The 20348-nt window shown below is 37.6% G+C and overlaps 1 protein-coding gene across 1 annotated transcript in view; it reads right to left on the reverse strand.

The window, feature by feature from the left end:
• Sptlc3 (serine palmitoyltransferase long chain base subunit 3) overlaps positions 1-5361 on the reverse strand; it is a 139729-nt gene extending 134368 nt beyond the window's left edge. Inside the window, exon 1 of the mRNA XM_005320471.4 lies at positions 4923-5361. Within this exon, the coding sequence (XP_005320528.1) occupies positions 4923-5039 (117 nt within the window). The 5' untranslated portion in view covers positions 5040-5361. The remainder of the gene's footprint in view (positions 1-4922) is intronic.
• Between the last annotated feature and the right edge of the window lie 14987 nt (positions 5362-20348).

Genomic DNA, 20348 nt, shown 5'->3' on the forward strand with positions numbered 1-20348 from the left:
ACCTGAGAGAGTAACCATGTGGCCTTTGACCAGCAAAGCTGTAAGGGCGGGGCTGCTGGAGGCTTGGGTGCCAACCTGTCTCTCTATGTGCACAAGATGCCAGACTTGGAGCTTTAAGATTTAATGTGTTCTGGGCTGGGTTTTGGTCTTGCCTTGGAGTAATTACTCCTTCCTTTTGGAATAAGAATGTTTAACTTATCTTCTCATTGTCATTGTATCTTGGAAGTCTATTATTTGCTTTCTGATTTTATAGGAACTCAGAGCTTTGAGAAATTTGCTGTGTGTCTGGCCTTGGACTTTTGTGTGATGCTAAGATGAAGTAAGACTTCAGAACTATTAGAGATGCAATGAATATATTTTGCATTGTGAGAAGCTCAATTCACAATAGCTCGACTATGGAACTACCCTCGGTGTCCCTCAATAGATGAATGGATAGAGAAAATGTGGTATATATACTCAGTGGAATATTACTCAGATTTAAAGAAGAGTGAAATTTTGGCATTTGCCAGTAAATGGTTGGAGTTGGAGAATATCATGATAAGCGAAATAAGCCAATCCCACAAAACCAAAGGCCAAATGTTATCTCTGATATGTGGATGCTAATTCACAATAAGTGGGGGGAGGGGGGACTAGGGAAAAATAGTGTCATCTTAGATTAGGTAGAGGGAACTTATGGGAGTGGAGGGGAGGGGATCTGGGGATAGGAAAGATAGCAGAATGAAACAGACATTATTACTGAGTGTATATATGTGACTGTATGACCAATATGATTCTGCAACATATACACTCAGAAAAATGAGAACTTATATCCCATCTATGTATGATATATCAGAGTGCATAAATGCATTCTATTGTCATGTATAACTAATTAAAACAAATTTTAAAAAATTTTAAAAAAGAGAGAAGGACATGAGCCTTGGGTCCAGGGGTGGAGTCCAATAGTTTGGAAATGGCTTGAGTTTGTCTCTCTAGGGTTCATATGTAGAAAATTTGGTCCCCATGGTGATGGAGTTGGGAAATAGTGTGGAAAAAGTAAGAGGTGGCCCAGTGAGCGGTCCTTAGGTCACTGAGGGCATGTCCTCAGAGAGCATTGTGGGACCCCAGGATCAGTCATTATACTTTATGATGTTTCTTGTGCCCTCTCTCTAACAACTCCTACATTCATCTCTGGGATTCCTTACCCTTCATTTCCTCATTTGTCCCCTAGGAATAAACTCCCCATTTTATCTGTCATTGTCAATATTTCAGGCTTCAGTTTGAGTCCTTTTAGTTCCCCCAAATCTGCCCCTATAATCCCTACTTTATGCTTCCCTAGAAAGTAGTGGAAAGGAAACTGGCCCCGGAGCAACACAAATTTGGGTTTAGATTTGGGCTAGGCTACCTGTGATTCTGTTCAAGGTCCTCAATGATTTATGATTCTTCATTGTAAGGTGCATGATGCTGCCACTTCATGGGGCTATGTGCTTAGCCTGGTCCTGGTACCTGGCAGAATCTTGATATAAGTCACTTTCTCCCCTGTCTCTCTGAACTTCTCTGTGTATACCACTAATTTGCCCTTAAATCACACCTGCTTTATGATAGCTCTTGTCCTACACTATCATTTAACTTTTATTTGGGGGAGATACCAGGGATTGAACTCCTGGCACTCTGCCACTGAGCCACATTCCCAGCCCTAATTTGTATTTAATTTAGAGATAGGGTCTCACTGAGTTGCTTAGTGCCTCGCTTTTGCTAAGGCTGGTTTTGATCTTGTGATCCCCCTGCCTCAGCCTTCTAAGCTGCTGGGATTACACACATTTGCTACTGTGCCCAGCTCATTTAACTTTAATATGAAAAATATGATAAATGTTTTCTCCTAGTAGGTAAATTATAAACTTATTTTTATCTTTACATGTCCCAAGGATAACAGATTCTTATTAATTACTGGTGAATGAGTGAATGAAAGGTAGTAAAAGCAGCTAGCTCTAAGGACCTGCAACTCCATACCTGGTAATATTACAATATTCAGTTCAAGAACTCCATAAACACTGGATTGTCTCTAACTCCAGGACTTTTTGTTTTTCAGAAAAGGAATGGTTAGAGGAAAATCTCGCTATTTTTTCTTTATCCTATAGAATCAATTTAAATAAGAAAATGCAGAGCTCATCCTAATAAAAATGCATATCCAGAGGCACACAGTTAAGACCAATGAAAACACAATGTCTACTGCCCAAGTTTCAGGTTTCCGAAAAAATGCATGTAGCCGGGTCAGAAATAATTAGTGTGAATTAAAAAGCAATTATGGAGACAATATAATTCAAACTAATTATATGAAATTAAGTCAATAGGAAATTATAAGAAATCTCGTGTTTATGGATTAAGGATATTAAAGGCACCTTCTCTATTTTCCTTGGACTTGCTCATGAGGAGGGAGAAGGAATCCTTTAGGATAACAGTGTTCTATTAGAAGTCAGATAGAAGGACGGATTAGCAGTAAACAAAGAAATAGATCTAAGCACTGTTGAAAACCACTGTCAGTGAATCTTCAGGTTCAATGGGGTTTAAAGAAAAGAAGAGGAGGGAAAAAATCAAACAGGCAATGTGATAGAACAAAATAAATAAGCAAACAAACAACTTTAGAAAGGAACTATAGAAGGTTCCCAGAATGTAAAGTGTGTGGTTCCTTGCTAGCCTTGAGGTTGGGGTAGCAAGCCTGCAAGCCAGAGTGAGGGGGTTCAAACCTGGCTACATTTGAACAAAAGGAAGGAAGATTCCCAAGCTACTGTCTAACAGAGATTTTCAAATTGTTATACCAAACCCTCCATCAACAGAACCTTAAAGGATCCCTCAATATATAAAAGAGATAACTCTATTTCTATATGGTTGCAAAAAAAAAAAAAAAAAAGCTGGTAGAGAAAGGGTGAGGGAATTTTCAGAGAAAGTGGAAGAATTTTAGATGATGTTCTATCTGGAAGATGCTAAGCCTGGAAGAAAGTATTTGTAAGACCACTGTCTCAGATATGTGTAAGGTTTTTGTTCAAGACCTAGTTTGTCAAAGGGCCTATGGGATGAAACTAGTGACTGAAGATCATGATAGTAAAGACAACATCATTCACATCTTGGAAGAAGAAAATAGACCCTTTTTGCTGTATTACACTGTGATCTCATTGGGGTTTATTCTTTTTGGAAAATATTTTTTAAGCTGTAATTGAGGCTCTTGGTGGAAGCCAATTTCAACTTAGCAACACCTAAATATATCTTAGCCAACAGGCTCTGGGTGGCCCTTCAGAAAGAGCTGTCAGAAAACACAACAGCAGCCCTTATATTTTTGCCTGCTATTAGGGAAGCCTCAATATTCAAGGTTTTTGGTAGTCTTGTAGGTACAGTTAGTAGGAAATCTTTAGGATCTTAGAGTCTTTCCTTACATAGCAGTAACTATAACATACACAAAGTCTCTAAACTCAAACATTAGAGTATGGTTATAAAACTAAGATAGACAAAGGGAAAACAAGTTTTGAAGGCATTTGTTTTCAAAAAAGAGCCCTCAGGGACAGAATAATCCAGAAGGTGCATGGGTGAATGGTCTATGAGATACAGACATTTCAGGGACAAGAAACATCTTGGGCAGTGATCTGAATGCACATTAAATGATGAATACATGTTCATATTATTGTGACTTTCCCCATGCTAATAGCAGAGAATGAGGACTTTCTCTTTACCTTGCTCATATACTCAGTTGGGAGAGGTCAGGCCTGAGATTCTGGTAGATACTTCCAGGCTAGGGGAATGTGAAAAGGGGAATACATTTTGGGATCACACTAATTTTTACACACAAAGCAGACTCTATAGTGCCTCCTGCCTCTTGCAACTGGATCCACAGATTTAATTCAATGAATGGAGGACTGGCTCTAGCTAGCTCCACCTGTACTGTGATTTTAGAATAATCTGACCTTTTCCCTAGGTGGATGCGGACACCTTAGGATGACTGAATGATGGAAGATTGCCTGGGGTTCCCTGTGTAGCTTCTCACTTCTCAACAAATAAGGCTATCCGTTTGGCTACTTAAGTTTGCACCCAGGGCTGATAAGCTCACCCCTTCTGCAGGAGCAGAGTGACAGGGCATTGTGTGGGAAGTGTGGAACTGCCTTTAAACAAGAAACTCACAGATCCAGGCTCCTCTTTGAATCATTTCTTGAATTCTTGCTCCCCCTTAAACATTCCCTTCCAACTTTCTATTAAAGCAAAAGTAAAAGCAGAAAGAAAAAAATAAATAAAAGCATCAAATCTGGGTGGTGGTGGGGTGACCGTAAAAAGTCTGTTTTAAAGACACTACTTTGGTTTCTGCATGCATGTTACAGTGAGCCACACTTTCTAAAATGTTTCAGGAAGAAATTTTTGTGATGCCAAATTTCAAAAGGACCGGACTCAAATCAAGTTGTCTAAACTCTGACAATGCTCTATTAAACACCAAAAACAACTCGCCTTTCAGAGACATTTAGCGAGTACCAGGGAAAAATGCCATCTACATCCCATAATGGGAGCAAAATTTCCTTTCACTTCTTCTTTCCCTTCTGAAGCATAGTGAAGGTAACAGGTTTCTGGATGGACTGCAATTTAGCTGAAGAGTCTGAACCTTCACAACCCTGCCCCCTCAGTGCTTGAGAGAAACTGAAAGTGTAGTAGGTTGAGTGTGTATTTTCGAAAAATCTAAAGCTGTGTGGGTCTCTGTGTGCTCAGTCTTCTAAAGAGAAAGAATTCCCTCCTTTTTTTTTTCCCCACACCTAAACTTTTTGGCAGCCGAGCTTGTCAAAATACTAGCTGCGATGAGAAGCCCAGACACATCAAATACACTTCACCAGCAAACTTCCGAGTTAGCCTCAAACAGCTTTGCAAAGACAGTATTGAAATGTGCAGAGCAAGGGGAGCAGGGGATGGCCTCTTACCTGGGCTTCTTTCATGATTCCATTCTTGGTGCCGTTTCCACTTTGCGAGCCATGGCTGGGGTTCTTGTGATTGTGAAGCGTCCCATTGCAAACAGCACCACCTCCAGGATTAGCCATTTGGGGGAAGTGATGGAGCAGAATCCCCTTCGGAGGTTTCCTGGAGCTTTAACTTTTAAGTAGGCGAGGGGATGGGATAAAGCTCTTGGGGCTGAGCCCTTAAAGGAATCCTACCAGTCAGGCTTTTCCAGAAGAAGAGCAACAACCTATCTTTTTGCCAGATCTTTGAAACTGAAAACAAATGGTCACCTTTATACACCTCGACTCCAGTCAGAATGTAGATTCCATGGCAACAGACCTGCTTCCAAAATTACAAAGGAAATTGGCCATGCTAGCTCCTCTAGGAGACTGAGGAAACTTGGGGAAGAGAAACCCAGTAGCAAACTGTAAGGAGGCGGGCAGGGAGGTGGAGAGTCTTTTAAAGACACACACACACATTGCATACCCAGCACGCTCACTGAGTCTTCTAAGTACTGTACAGCCGGTTCTGAATTTACCTCTTTCTTTCATTGTCATCTGTCTTCTGCATGTAATTACTTTTTTTTTTTGGTTGTAAACCAAGCTCATAGGTTACGATTTCTCTTTGCAGTAAAATAAAATTCAGAAGTGGTTGCCAGGGACTAGAGGGATGTGGGAATGGGAATGTGTTTAATGGGTACAGGGTTTCAGTGGAGCAGAAGAAAAATTTATGGTGGTAGATCATTGCATGACAGCGTGAAGGTACTTAATGCTGCTGGATTTACACTCAAAAGGAAGGAAAATGGTAAATTTTATGCATTATATACTTTACCATAATAAAAACAACACTCAAAATCCATGTAAATATATGAACGTATGTAACCAGATATAATGAGGGATGATCATAGGAATTCCAGTAAGGACCAGTGTAACTCCACATCATGTACAACCACAGGAATGGAAATTTATAGTCCATGTATGTATCATATGTCAAAATACATTTGACTGTCATGTGTAACTAAAAAGAACAAATACAAAAACATTTTTAAAAATTAAAAAGAAAGAACTCCAGTAAGATGGAAATCTGTGAGACCGAATGTTTGATTTCTCATTATTCACAAATGTATTATCTTTATCATGTGACCTTGGAGGAGTCATTAACCCTCTTTCTGTTTCAACTTTACTGCCTAAAAAATGAGACAAAATATTTTTGGTGGACTTGTGTCTAATGGGGCATTAGGAAATAAAACTGTGGCTTGGGTTTGTTACTAACACAGGTATGTGAGGCAGATGGTGACTGCAGGTTCCCAGTCCCCAAATACCTCTCGGTTTATTTATTAACTCTTTTTCTCTCGATGCACCAATTATCAGAGGTCTGCTTCTTTCTCTCATCATCAAATGGCACTGTAGTGGCACGGCTTATTAGAGAGTGTTAATCATTTACAGCCTGTTGAGTCTGTCCAAGCCCACCTTCGTGGTTTTCCTATGTTGGAGTAGGGAGAATGATACTCCAAAGTAAAGGTCTTAGAAGTAAAGCACCTCTTTTCCCTTCTCCTGACCCTCTGTTTCCTACTCACCTTTATCCCCCACTTCCCCCAAGGAAAGCCATAGAAGCCAGAATTTCTATTGTTCAAGGTAGTTGATAAAAACGAAACCCCCTTTCCCCAAGGTAAGGCATAAACTTGAAAATAGGTTCTGATTTCCTTAGATTTTTGTTTTGAAGCCAAACAAAAAGACATTCTCTAGTTTACCGTTTTCTGACAGTAGATCATAAGATCTCCATTTCAGGAAGGATCCTGCCCCCCCATACCTAGGGGACAGATTGCTGCAGAGAGAGCAAGAAGAATCTAAATGTATAGGTCTGGCTGGGTTCCCCCACTCAGTATAAAACAGATAGCAAAACAGTATAAAACTGGATTATTCACCCTAAATCTTTGGATCTGAAGGCTCCCATGCCATGTAAAACTATGACCAGATATATTTATATTTGTCTCTTATTAATGTGTCAATACAGAGACATACACCACCACCCTATCAGGAAGGGGATTGTTCCCTTTTCTACCTGAATCAAAACTTTTCTGACATCAGGTACTTAGCAAATAAACCCATAACAAACCATATATATATAATCTCCCCTGTTGCTAAAGCTTCATTTTCTAATTCCAAGAGAGCTTGGTTGGGGTTTAGAGGTTTATTTCTTTTCCAAAATGATGTGGCTACCAGAAGAGGTGATCATCATGCTTCCTTGACTTCTTGACAACAATTTTCATGTGAGGGTCCCCATTCTGCCCATCCCAAGAAGTGCTGGAGGAATAATATTAAGGTCTTTGACCAAAAGGTGAAATGGAATAAATATTATGTGTATCCATCCCACTGTGTGTCTCCAAGTTAGAATTTTTATTATATTTCTCTCAACCTCTGTCATCAGAGCAGAAGGAACTTTTCACTGGTCTCTCTTTTTCCATAGCTGTTACACTGGGTGTTGGGAGCTAAACCATTATTGGCTTATTTATCCCTAAGAATTACACAATGGAAAGATAAAGAAATGGGAGTGAGTACTGATTGCTGGTGGCCTGACTGCCTCTTGTTACTTAGAAGGACAAGTTGAAGACATTGTATTAATTTGACTGAGCTCTATTGTCCTATACAAAGATTGTATTATTATTATTATTATTATTATTTGGTACCTGGGATTGAACCAGGGCATTGAGAATCCTAAGCATGCATTCTACCACTGAGCTACATGTATGTATGTATGTACACACATACATACATACATATGCACACATATTTTTTCTTTTTCATCTTTATAATTTTTTGCAATATTAGGATATTATGTATGTATGTATAATATGTATGTATGTATGTATGTATGTATAGCTAAAAGCTATACATACATACATATGCACACATATTTTTTTCTTTTTCATCTTTATCTTTTTTTTTTTTTTTTTTGCAATATTAGGAATTGAACTCAGGGCCTTGCAAATGCCAGGTAAACACTTTAATGTTGAGTTACAACCCCAACCCTTCTTTAAAACTTTATTTGGAGATAGGGTCTTGCTAGGTTTCCCCAGCTGACCTTGAACTTAGAATTCTTCTGCCTCAGCTTCTTGAGTAGCTGGAATTTCAGGCTTTTGCCACTGCACCCAGCTCCAAAAGCTATTTTTTTAAAAAATAAAGATTTTGTGATAAAACTAAAGTGAGAATGTTAGATATTTCTTCTTTTTTCCTTCCCTTTCCTTTTTTACACTTTTCTTTTTTTTTTAAACCCGTCTCCCTCCTTCTTTTTCTTGTTTCTCTGCATTTTTAATTTTTTACAAGTGGACAAAAGACATGCATTTAAAAAATATAACATTGCTGGACTCAAGGAGCTTCCTAATCATCAAATTATTGGAACAGATTGAGTATGATTGGCATTAGCTCTTCTGTAAATGTTCAGTACAATTGTGCAGTGAAGTCATCAGGGTCAGGGTTTTTTTCTCAGAGATTTTTAATTTTCCGATTCAGTCTCATTACTAGTTATATTCAAGGACAGTTCCCTGGGTAATGTTGGACTGACACTGTTCTCCTTGATTCTTGCTTGAAGTTATCAAGAAAGAGGTGGAAATGCAAAGACACTACAAGAAAGAAAACTAGAGACCAAAATCACTTATGAACATTGATGCAAAAATCCTCAAACTAGCTGACCAAATTCAGCAGCACATTTAAGAAATATAAATGATGACCAAATGGTATTTATTTCTGGAATGCAAGAATGGTTCAACATTTGAAAATCAGTCAATATAATATGTTGTATTAACAAATGAAGGGGAAAGCCACCTGATTGTTTCAGATGATTCAGAGAAAGTACCTGACAAAATTCAACATTCGTTCATAATAACAATACCAAAAAGCTGGGAATTAATGAAACTCAGTTTGTTCTTTGACTAACTTTTAGGTAGGTGGACTAAGGAAAAAAAAGAGAAGATTCAAATTACTTAAATCAGAAATTAGGGACATTACTACCGATTCTACAGAAATATAAAAGATATACTACCTCAACTTTATGTCAATAAATTTGAGAGTTTGTGTGAAATAGGCAAATTCCTTGAAAAATGCAAGCCACCAATGCTCTCAAGAAGTTTACATCCCAAACAGTCCTGTATCTAATAAAGAAAGTAAAACTGTTCTCTTATTATTTCTGTTCATTGCTGTAGTGGAGGATCAAGCAAAGGCATCCAGACTTTGAAGGAAGAAGTAACTTTATCTGAAGATGACATAATCATCTATGCACAAACTGTAGAAACACCTAAAATGCTACTAGGCCAGTATTCAAATATAAATTGTATCTGTATATACTAGCAACAAATACAAATTTCTTATATAATTTATAATAGCATAAAATATGAAATATTTAAGGATAAATCTAACAGAATTTCACTGAATCTGAGATAAGATAAAAAAAAAAAACCTAAATAAGTGGAAAGATCTACCATGCTCCTGGGTTGAAACATTAAATGTAGTTAAAATGTCAAAAAATAAAAATAAAAAAAATGTATCAAAATACAGCTGAAGTCTCCTTCACTACTTGCCCCACCTCCCCAACCCCAACTGCAAATCTAGATATTCACACGTAAACCTTTGGGAACCACCTACTATGAGCTCTCACTCTTGAACATTTGCTATTTTACTTGCTATATTGGAATATGGGCATTGTTGTGTGCATGAAATCATATTAATCCAGCACTCTTTCTGCATCAGCTACTGCTGGCCCGTGTAATCACTGGTGGGTCAGTGCTTGGCATTATCTCCAGTCACAGTAACGTGGAGTACTCTTAATCTGAGCAGTAGCTTTTAGTTTAAGGATGGGGATGGAGGTAACAGACTAAATACTGAGAAACATCTGGTCTCTTTGAATAACTAAATGCATTTCAAATTGAGTAGTAAACTCAACAAATGTTTTAAGAATGAGTGTTTAGTGGGTTATTTGCTAAGTCCCTGGATTCAACAATGAATAAAAACCAACACAGCTCCACCATCTTGAAAGTAAGAGTTAGCAGCCCCTGCTTAGCTTCTACTGAAGTTATGTCATTATTTGAAGATAAAAGTAAATCTGTCCATTAGTGACTAAAGGTGAATTCAATGTTAGCAATGGATTTATATTCTCTGACGTGACTTTTTTTGCCCAGAAGTCTGTTTTCTCAGTTCTTGATGAAGCAGACAGAAAAAGAGATCACAGAGTAGGGATAAGCAAGAAAAGGATGTTCAGAGGCTGAATAGTACATTCTGGAAAATACTCTTGAAACCTGTTGGAGCTAAAAAGTTGAAAGAAAAGGGAGGAAATGAGCAAAACGAATGGGGACAATCGTGTGGTGTATAGAGATCTATTGATTTTCAGTGACTCAATCTTTCTCTGATGCTGATGTGGGAATTAATGTTCCAATAGGTTAAGTGACTTTTTCAAAGTCACAGGTATAATGTGTGGTGGAAGTAGGTCATGAACTCAAGAATCTCTGGGCCCAAAGTGAATTTCCTTTCCCTGACACCATGGTACTGTTCCTTCAGCTGTTGACATAAGAGCCATCAGCCACCAAGAAAAGAAGTGGCAGAGACTGTTGTGACATGAATGATTACATTGAATTGACCAAACCATGAATAAAAAGACCCTCTCGTTCCCTGATCTGTTAAAATCTGGCAATCGATTAAACAGGTACAACAACAGATTATAAATATAATAATGTAAGGTCAAACTATAGATGACCAAAAATTAAATCTGCATTGACCAAGAGGTCATTGAAATTGAGAAAACCCAGAAAATAACCATGTCATTTTTTTTTTCTATTTTCAGGTGGAAATTTTAAGTCTTTTTTAAGATCAAGTTAAATTTAGTCTTCCCACCTCTGAGTTTTGTGCAGTGGTGTGACTGGGAAAGTCATATACATATTGATTATCACATAACTTTTCCCTGAAAGGGACTATATCCATGGTTGCAGACTCTACCAGTTTCTCATTCATATTCTCTTGGGTTAATTGGATGTCCTTGTGAGATAGTCCCCTTATAGGTTGGCAAACATATGTATCTCTGTATCTGAATAGTGCAACTGACCACAGGTGTCCCCTGTTGGTAGTGTGGGCCAGGTGTGCTGAGTTCATATTCCTGGGATCAACCCTCAACCAACAAGGCACAGGAGTTGATGGATAAACACCCTCATAACCCCCACACCCCCGTTCTTTTCTTCTCTATGGGATAATTCTGAGATCTATTCATCTTCTCTGGTGTGTTCATAATCAATTCCCAGCGACCTTGTTACCCTCAGCAGTAACCCTCTTGTGAAATCATTTGTTATTGGCCGTCTTCCCATACTTGTTTGACTTGTCCATTCCTCCCTAAAACATCCCCCCAAAAAACTACTTGCACCCAACTCCTTGTCTCAGAGTCTGTAGAAACCTAAATCAGGACAATCAAGTCCCAACTGATCCCTCAGATCTGTAGCTCAGAGATTAACTTGAAACTTTTGAATGATCATCAATATTAGATTGCTCCCAAATCAAGAGAAGTATCATATCAGAAAGCTCAATATGTTCATTGAATAAAACCTCAATAAATTCAGGAGAGAAATAGGAAATCTGCACTCTTCTGTCTTCCATAGGAAAAAGTTGGTGGGATACGTAAGAAGAGAGTGTCTACAATCTTAGGGAAAGAAAATCATCAACTTTAGTTACAGTATCATAACAGCAGCATGCATTTGAATATTAGGGACAGACTCTGAAAAGTCTTTGAAAATACATTATTTTTAGAATAAATTTTAGTGGTTGAAAAAAAAATAAAACTAACTTATTATCCTTTCCTTAATGTTTTCTTTGAAAGACTCCTTTTAGGTTTTTAGCTAGCAAGAGACGGTAAATGGAAATGAAATGCTCAGCACTTTTATCAGTTTTTTTATTGTTTTTTTGTTGTTGTGGTTTTACTGCTACTGTAACAAGTTATCACAAATTTAATAGCTGAAGTAACATAAATTATCATTTTGGAGCTGGGTAGATCAGGAATCTCATTGGGCTAAAATCAAGATGTCAGGAGGGTTGCATTGCCTTCCAGAGGCTCCAGGGGAGAATTGTCTACTTGGATTTTCCATCTTTTAGAAGCCATCCAAATTCCTTGGTTGAGACCCCTTCCTCCTATCTTCAAATTAACATTCCTGCATCTTTGGGATATCTTTGGGATATCTTTCAGTCATTTGCCTCTGCTTTTAAGAAATCATGTGAGCCGGGCGTGGTGGCGCATACCTCTAGTGGCTCAAGAGGCTGAGGCAGAAGGATCCTGAGTTCAAAGCCAGCCTAAGCAAAGCAAGGCACTAAGCACCTCCATGAGACCCTGTCTCTAAATAAAATACAAAATAGGGCTGGGGGTGTGGATCAGTGACAGAGTGCCCTCCAAAAGAGAAATCATGTGATTAGATTGTGAGTATCTGGACAGTCCAGTAAAATCTCAGAATAGTCTCAATGATACTTATAAAGTTTATTTCATCAGCAAAAATAACTTATTTAAATTATCAAATAAAATCATATTTATTTACGGTATACCACATGGTGGGTTTTGTTATACATATATGCTGTAGGATGACTAATGTGTGAGTATGGTAAGAACACTTTTCTTGTAGAAATTGTCAAGTATTTCATTGTCAGTAACTATGGTCATCATATTGTACAATAGGTCTCTTGAATTTATTCCTCCTGCTTAAGTGAAATTTTGTGTCATGGGTCCAATATCATGTAAAGTCCTTTTTGCCATATAAGGTAAGGTATTCATAGGATCAGGGATTATGATTTGGACATGTATAGGGAATCATTATTCTGCCTACCACAGTACCTATTGCCACTAATGTTAAGTGTACAAAGAGTCACAGAGGGTGTCTTTTATTTAGTTTATTTTTTCCTGTCATTTCCTTTTAAATAATGTGCATTTAAAGTTTTTCTTAGTTTATTCCAAAGTTGAGCATCTAAAAACTTTTTTTCCAGCAAATTTTTATTGCAATCTATTTTACAGAGAAAAAGATACACGGTTTAAGTCTACTACTCAGTGAATTTTCAAAAGTGAACACACATGGGAATTGTCACTCAGACCAAGACATGGGAACTTTCTAGAATCTGGAAGCCCTCTTCAAGCCCCACTCTCACTCATTACTTCCTGTCTCCTAAAATAAACCACTATCTTGTTTTCTGTCATGCTTGATTAATTATGTTTCATAATTTCATATGTATGGAATTATAGCATTTATTTTTAATGCCTTCCTTCTTCTACCTAATTATACTTAAGAATGTTTTCTGTACTCTAGCATGTAGAAGTAACCTATTTATTCTCAACCGTCATATAGTATTCCATTGTATTTACACACTGTAATTTGTTTATCCATTGTATTGTGGAAATTTGGGCTGTTTCCTATTTTTAGGTGTTAAAATTATTGTTAGTGAGTTTTCTAGTATATTTTTGGGTAACTGTATTTACATATTCCTGTTGGGTATGTACTTAGCAGTAAAACCACAGGACATAGGGTGTGCATCAGTGTAACTTTGGGAGATATTAATACACAGTTTCCAAGTGGTTGTGCAACTTTACACACCAGTCAATAACAATTGGGATGGTCAGTGTCATTAATATTTTAACCAGTCTGGCAAATGTGTAGTGGTATCTCACTAAGGCTTCTTATTGTTATTGCTATTGTTTTTAAGGTAGACTTCACATATGATGAAATGCACAGATATGAAGTTGAAATTCATTGAATTTTGTTAAACCCTAAACTTGTTTGACAAGATTCCAAGTCATTTAATTGTGAATTTGCCTCTTAAGAGGGGCTTGGAGATTAAACCCTGCATGGTTGAAGAGGGAAAACAGTATTTACTTCCTGTCCCTCCTCCCAGTGATAGGTGTGACACTCGGGCATAGGCTTGCACATATATAAGGTCAGTGGACCATTGCATTAATGGAGTTAGTATGTGTTCCCTTCTACCTCAGAGTCCATTTGCCTACTGACCTCAGGGTCACTTGGCTGGAAAAGGGAAAGTCAGAACCATAGCTTTTGAGTCTCAAGAACATTTTAGAGAAGCCTGGCATCAGAGTCTGATGTTCTTCTCTAAGGTCTTGCTGCTGGTGCCACAAGTATGCAGGAAAAAAAAAAAAAAAGATCATTCAGACCTCGAAATCCACCTCTTTTCTTCTTCTTTTTGCTCATTACATTCCTGCGTGAGTCATGTCCAATGAGGTATTTATGGCATGGTTGAAACTCGTTCCCCTCATGCCCCGGCACACACAGGTTCTGATGCTTCTCATTTAGCTTCACCATAGGAAATGTACCACAGAGTCATAATTTGCTTGCAAGTAAAGAAGGTTGGAAAAAAACAGTCAGCTTGTAAAAAGATGCAGGCTTGTAAAAGATGGACCCATCTACCAAGACTCCCTCGGCAGCTCCTTTCCTTAGAGGCACCACCTGGGAAGCAGAGCAAGCCCCTCTGCTGCTGTGCTCCTGTGCCCTTGACGTGTCCTTTAAACCTGGAAACGTCTTTCTTCTAGTCTAGTCTGCCAGAACATCCCGTTCTACTGAAAACCTGCTGTTACCACTCATGCGTGTCTCTGTAATTCCCCTAAAGACTTCTGTTTTGGAACCCCCAAACCCAGAAGAGTTAATTATTATTTTATTTCTCTGTATTTTGCTCTGTTACTTTCCTTCCTGATTCAATGAGAGTAGAGCAGCCCAGCAGCTAGGATGAGGAGAGAAGGAGAGAGTGATGATGCCTATCAGTTGGCATGTTAGGAAAATATTCTACTAGAATCCCCCTGCCTACCCATCCATCCTTGTGGCAAACACAGACACACAGTCAGTGTATTGTACGACCAGTGTTTGGAATGGATGTGATCTTAGGCATTTCAAATGGTTCCCAATCAGCTACATAAACATATATGCTGTTATACAACAGATAATTTTGTTTAAAACTTGTTCAATACTTGGAAAGAGGCAAAAAAAAAAAAACCCATACAGAACATTTTTTAGTGGAGGGCAAGGACATAATCTAGAGAACTTTCAGGAGATCATCTGATGCTTTAGGTGTATGTACCTTTTCTGTTGACTGTTTTACAATTTTTAAGGGATAGAAGTTAATGTGTAGAAAACTGATAGAAATACTAGTGACCCTTGTGGATAGCAATGTAAATGAAATTTTACTACTGGAAATAGAGTTGATTTCTACCAATTTGATAAAATAAACCTAAACATCTTTAGATTCTATTTCCCAGAGGATATAATCCACCTTTATATCCATTAAAAAATTCATTCTATATTCCTCTCTCTGTATATATCTATTTATATTTTTCCTTCCTTCAAGTTCTCCTGTGAACCAGTCCTTACATATTACTGTTGATTAGTTAAAAGAATTGGATAAATTTTTTTTGACATATTCATTTTATATTTGTGTGAGTGTCAAGTGTTTTCACATTTTGAAAGCAATGATTATATGGTAATCATTTTTAGTAAAGGATGTTTCTTTGGTATTTAAATTGCCCCTTTTATCCTCTCCTTTTTCTGAATATCTCTCAGAGTTTTTCCACATTCAATCTAGTCTTTGCAATAACATTCACAATTAATAGATAATATGATTTCCATTTTTTTACACTAAAAACTGGCAAAACTGGTGAGGCTCAGAGAAGGATCTTACAGTTACTTATTACTATGCAACACTGTTGGGTTTCCAATGAATTCCAGCTTACTCTCACTCTTGGTGCCTCCTGTGTGTCAATCTGGATCATTTTAAAGTCAAAATTGCTGAGGATTATACAGTTCTTTTTTTGTAAAAATTTTGAAGACACTGTGCTCCTTATTAAAGCCTTTTTTTTTTTTAAAAAAAAGACAATTTGTTCATTTTGGAGATTTAAATTCAAGGCAAAATTGGCCCCCTCCCTATATTATAGAGGATATTGAGTATGCATGTCAGTTGCATGAAGGAATGTATGATATTTATGAGGCTAATAATCAACAATTTGTTGGCAGAAGAAAGGCAAGAATATGCGAGATAAAAAAGTTCATAAAATTTAAAAAATGATTAACAGGATTATTTGTTGGTTCTTCTTAGTTATACCTGACAGTAGCGTCCATTTGATATAATTATACCAGCATGGAATATATCTTATTCTAATTAGGATCCCAGTCTTGTGAATGTACATGATGGTGAGATTCACTGTGGTATATTCATATATGAAGATAGGAAAATTATGTCAGATTCTTTCCACTGTCTTTCCTTTTCCTATCCCCCTCTCTTCCCTTCATTCCGCCTTTTCTAACCACTGAACTATCATTCTTCCTTTCCCTCCCTTATTGTGAGTTAGCTTCCCCATATAAGGGAAGACAATTGGCCTTTGGCTTTTTTTGGATTGGTTTATTTCACTTAGCATGATAGTCTCCAGATCCATCCAGTTACTGGCAAATGCCATAAAGTCATTCTTCTTCATGGCTGAGTAATACCCCATTGTGTACATATACCACAATTTGTTTATCTACTCAACTGTTGAAGAGCACCTAGGTCAGCAATTATTTTTAAAGTAAAAAATAAAACATCACAACTAGTGGTTGTTGATCAAATGAATTATTCCTCTCCTTTGTGGAAAGAACTAAGTATAGAAGATAATGTTTTATAACAGCTTAGTATTCAGGTTCAAAGTTGGTCAATTTATCGTAACTATTTTCCCTTTTCTCTCCTCTCCAAACCACAAAGTAGCTGTGATTCAAAGCTGAATGGTAAAGTATATAGGGTGCTTCTTATGTAAGAATCTTGCTTCAGACTGGCTTGACTTACTGTTCTATTTTCCTTTCCTGAATTTGTGATTCATGACAGTTCTGCAGAGCTGCAATAAACATTTTTTCCTTAAATTTCAAGATGTAGTAAATGTGTTAACTAAGTAGAGCTAAGGGCAGGACAAACTATATAATTTGTAGGCCCCATAAAAATTGAAAGCTTAAACTCCATGTGTACATGACTAACACCCTGAAGCTTCCTGCACATCCCTCTTCCAGTCCCTACTTTGCAGAGGGTGACCCTGACTTCTGAAAGTTTTCATGGTCCATTTTATTTACATGGTGTGTGCTTTCTCTCTCTCTCTCTCTCTCTCTCTCTCTCTCTCTCTCTCTCTCTCTCTCTCTCTCTCTCTTTTACATGATGGTGAGATTTTTCCACATCACTACATGCAGTTGTAGTTTTACTATTGCTAAATTGTATTTATTTTATAAAAATCTTAACATAGTTACTACTATTGGCTTAGTATCATTTCAGTATAATTTTCCAAATTGCACATCTTACACACACATATGCACTCACTGTGATGAAATCAGTCCGCTTTGAATAGAGGTGGGAAGGGACACCAACTGGGTTTTGAACTTGGAAGAGGTGCCAATTTCCCAGAAACAGCAAAGTGTTAAGCTTCCAGAAGATATTGACATATTTAATCATACTATTTTCTCTTCCAAATGATTATTATTTTTTCTTCCCTCTTGTGAATTCATGCATATAACTTTGACTGGTGGCATGCTCAATCTACATTTAACCTGTTTTTCAGGTTCTGGGAACCTGACAGCTTTCTCTTGTTCCATTTTCAAGTTATTTGGTTTCTAGTTCTTGCTTTCATGAGAATGATCATGGAAGAGTCACATGTAGGTGACCTATGATAAAACTCTCAGAAATGAACCACAAGACATGCTTCAGTGATACCTTAGCTTTTCCAATGCTAGTATATTTTATCTATGGCTTTTTTTTTATAATGTTTTTGAAGTTTCTTGGACTGTACTTTAACCCCTTTAGTTTTTAATATCAGAGCAGGATTAATAGATAATTCACATATCCCTTTAATTTACCAGTTTAAAAGTATACAATTTAATGATTTTTAATATATACACAGAATTGTGCAAGATTAACACTATCAATTTTAGAATATTTTCACTACTCCAAAGGAAACCTCATATCTCTTAGCATTCATTCCTCATTTTCTCTCAACTTATTCCCCTCAACTAAGGACCCATTAATTTGCTTTGTATGATTTTGCCAATTCTGATTTCACAGAAATGGAATCATACAATAAGTGGTATTTTGTACATGACTTATTTTACTTAGCATAATATTTTTGAGGTTCATCTACATTGTTACAGATATCAGTATTTTATTCCTTTTTCTAGATGAATATTATTCCACTGTATAGATATACCACATTTAGTTTATCTGTTTATCAGTTGATGGACAACTGGATTATTTCCACCTTTTTTCTTAGTATTAATAATGAAATTTTTTATATGGAAATGTTTTTATTTTCTTGGATTGTATATTATGATATAAATGCGTGGGGTTTTCATAGTCCTTGGACAATGACAATATCTTTTGTTAAAATATTTGATCTTTTATCCTTGGTTCCTGAAGCAGCTTCAGATGAACTTAGAGGTGAATGCCTGTAATCTCAGTGGCTCCAGAGACTGAGGCAAGAGGATGGCAAGTTCAAACTTAATGAGACTCTGTCTCTAAATAAAATGCATTTAAAAAGTGCTGGAGATGTGGCTTGGTGGTTGGGCACCTGGGTTCAATCCCTGCTGGTATGAAAGAAAGAGAGAGAGAGAAAGAGAGAGAGAGAGAAGAAGGAGGAGGAGAAGGAGGAGGAGGAGGAGGAGGAGGAGGAGGAGGAGGAGAGGGGAGAGGAGGGGAAAGGAGGGGAGAGGGGGGAGGAGGGGAGAGGAGAGAGAGAGAACAAGCTTGCTTTAGAGAAATATGACAGTAATAAATGTGACAGTGATGTTGGGTTGCTTCACACCTAGGAGGCAAACTCAGAAAGTGAAATCTGTCTGCCACTGCCCTTCTGCCTTTCTTCCTCTGATCTGCTACCCTTATTCTTTTCACCTCAAGGCAGGATGGAAACTAGAATTTCTGTTCCCTAAGGCAGGTCACAGAAACAATCAAAAACATGTACTGCAGTTTCCCCCAACTTGTCTGCCTTGGAGCTGGCCCTAAAAAAATTCTCTGAACTACCTTGTCTGATAGTTGCTCACAAGAATCTTATTTCAGAAGAGGTCTGGCCTCATAGCCGGGAAGAAGAAATGCTGCATAGGGAACAAGAGCAGTGTGAACAGACAGGCCTTGCTATGTCCTCACTCAGGTTATTGGCATTAGATCCTGCCTGTGTTGCCTGGTCACACTGGTACACAGTTGTGCCTGCTTCAATCATGTTTATGTAATGAGGTCTCCATAAAAACTTCAAAGGGCAGCATTTAGAGAGCTTCCGGAGAGCTTAGCACGTGGTTCCTGGGAGTGGTACACTGCAGAGGGCATGGAAACTGGAGTCCTCTTTCCACAGATTTCGCCCTGTGCATCTTTTCAGCTCTACCATTTGTAAAATCCTTTAAAATAAACTAGTAAACATAAGTTAGTGTTTTTCCTCAGTTCTGTGAGTCACCTGAGAAAATCGATCAATCTTAAGGAGGGCGTTGTGGGAACCCTAATTTATAGCCCCTCAGCCGTAGAACAGATCATAAACGGAGGCTTGCCTTTGGCATCTGAGGTTGGAAGGGAAGGTAATCTTAGGATTGAGCCGTCAGCCTATGGAACCTGATGTCATCTTCAGGTAGATAGTGTTGGAGTTAAATTAAATTGAATTGAAGGACACTCAGCTGGTGTCTGATGCAGAATTAATTCCTTGCTCCCTGGTGGTGCAAAGTCATCACATCTTTTTGGGTGACAGATGATCTGTGTTGTGAGCGTATAATAGAAGAAACTGAGGTTGAGTTGGTACATTTTTTTTCTTGTTATTATCAGAGGTATATATATAGAAATGGAATTTTTTGGTCATATGGTAGCTCTATGTTTAACATTTTTAATAACTTCCAGAGTTTTCTCCAAAGTGGCTGTCTCATTTTCTGTCCCACCAGCAATATACGCGAGTTCCAATATCTCCATGTATTCACCAACACTTGTTATTATTTTAGAAAAGTAATCCTGATGAGAAATCAATCAACAATTCTGTATATGTTTTTGGAGACTGGAATTAATACTTATTTCTTGGCATGAGATTGAAAAAAAATATTTTAAAGTAAAATTATTTTTTTCAAAGAGCATGTAGGATATGAATATCCTTGAAATCAACCACACAATAAGAATATTTGGTGACTGATTGGCATCTGGTTATCTCATCACCCCAAATAAAAGGGTCCTAAGGTAATCAGTCTAATGTTGTCTACTTACTCATTCTGGGATCCAGGCTAAGAATTGTGGAGGACGACAACCAGTACAAGATAACCTCTTTCTGTTTAAGATCTTAAAAATGGGAGGGAAGAGATGCATTAAGTGATAAAATAAAAATGCATGTATCTTTTGGTCCAAACAATCTTATCTTTGAGAATCTATCCCATGTCACTT

The sequence above is a fragment of the Ictidomys tridecemlineatus genome, chromosome 5 (genome assembly GCF_052094955.1).
Source record: "Ictidomys tridecemlineatus isolate mIctTri1 chromosome 5, mIctTri1.hap1, whole genome shotgun sequence".
In the NCBI taxonomy this organism is placed as follows: Eukaryota; Metazoa; Chordata; class Mammalia; order Rodentia; family Sciuridae; genus Ictidomys; species Ictidomys tridecemlineatus.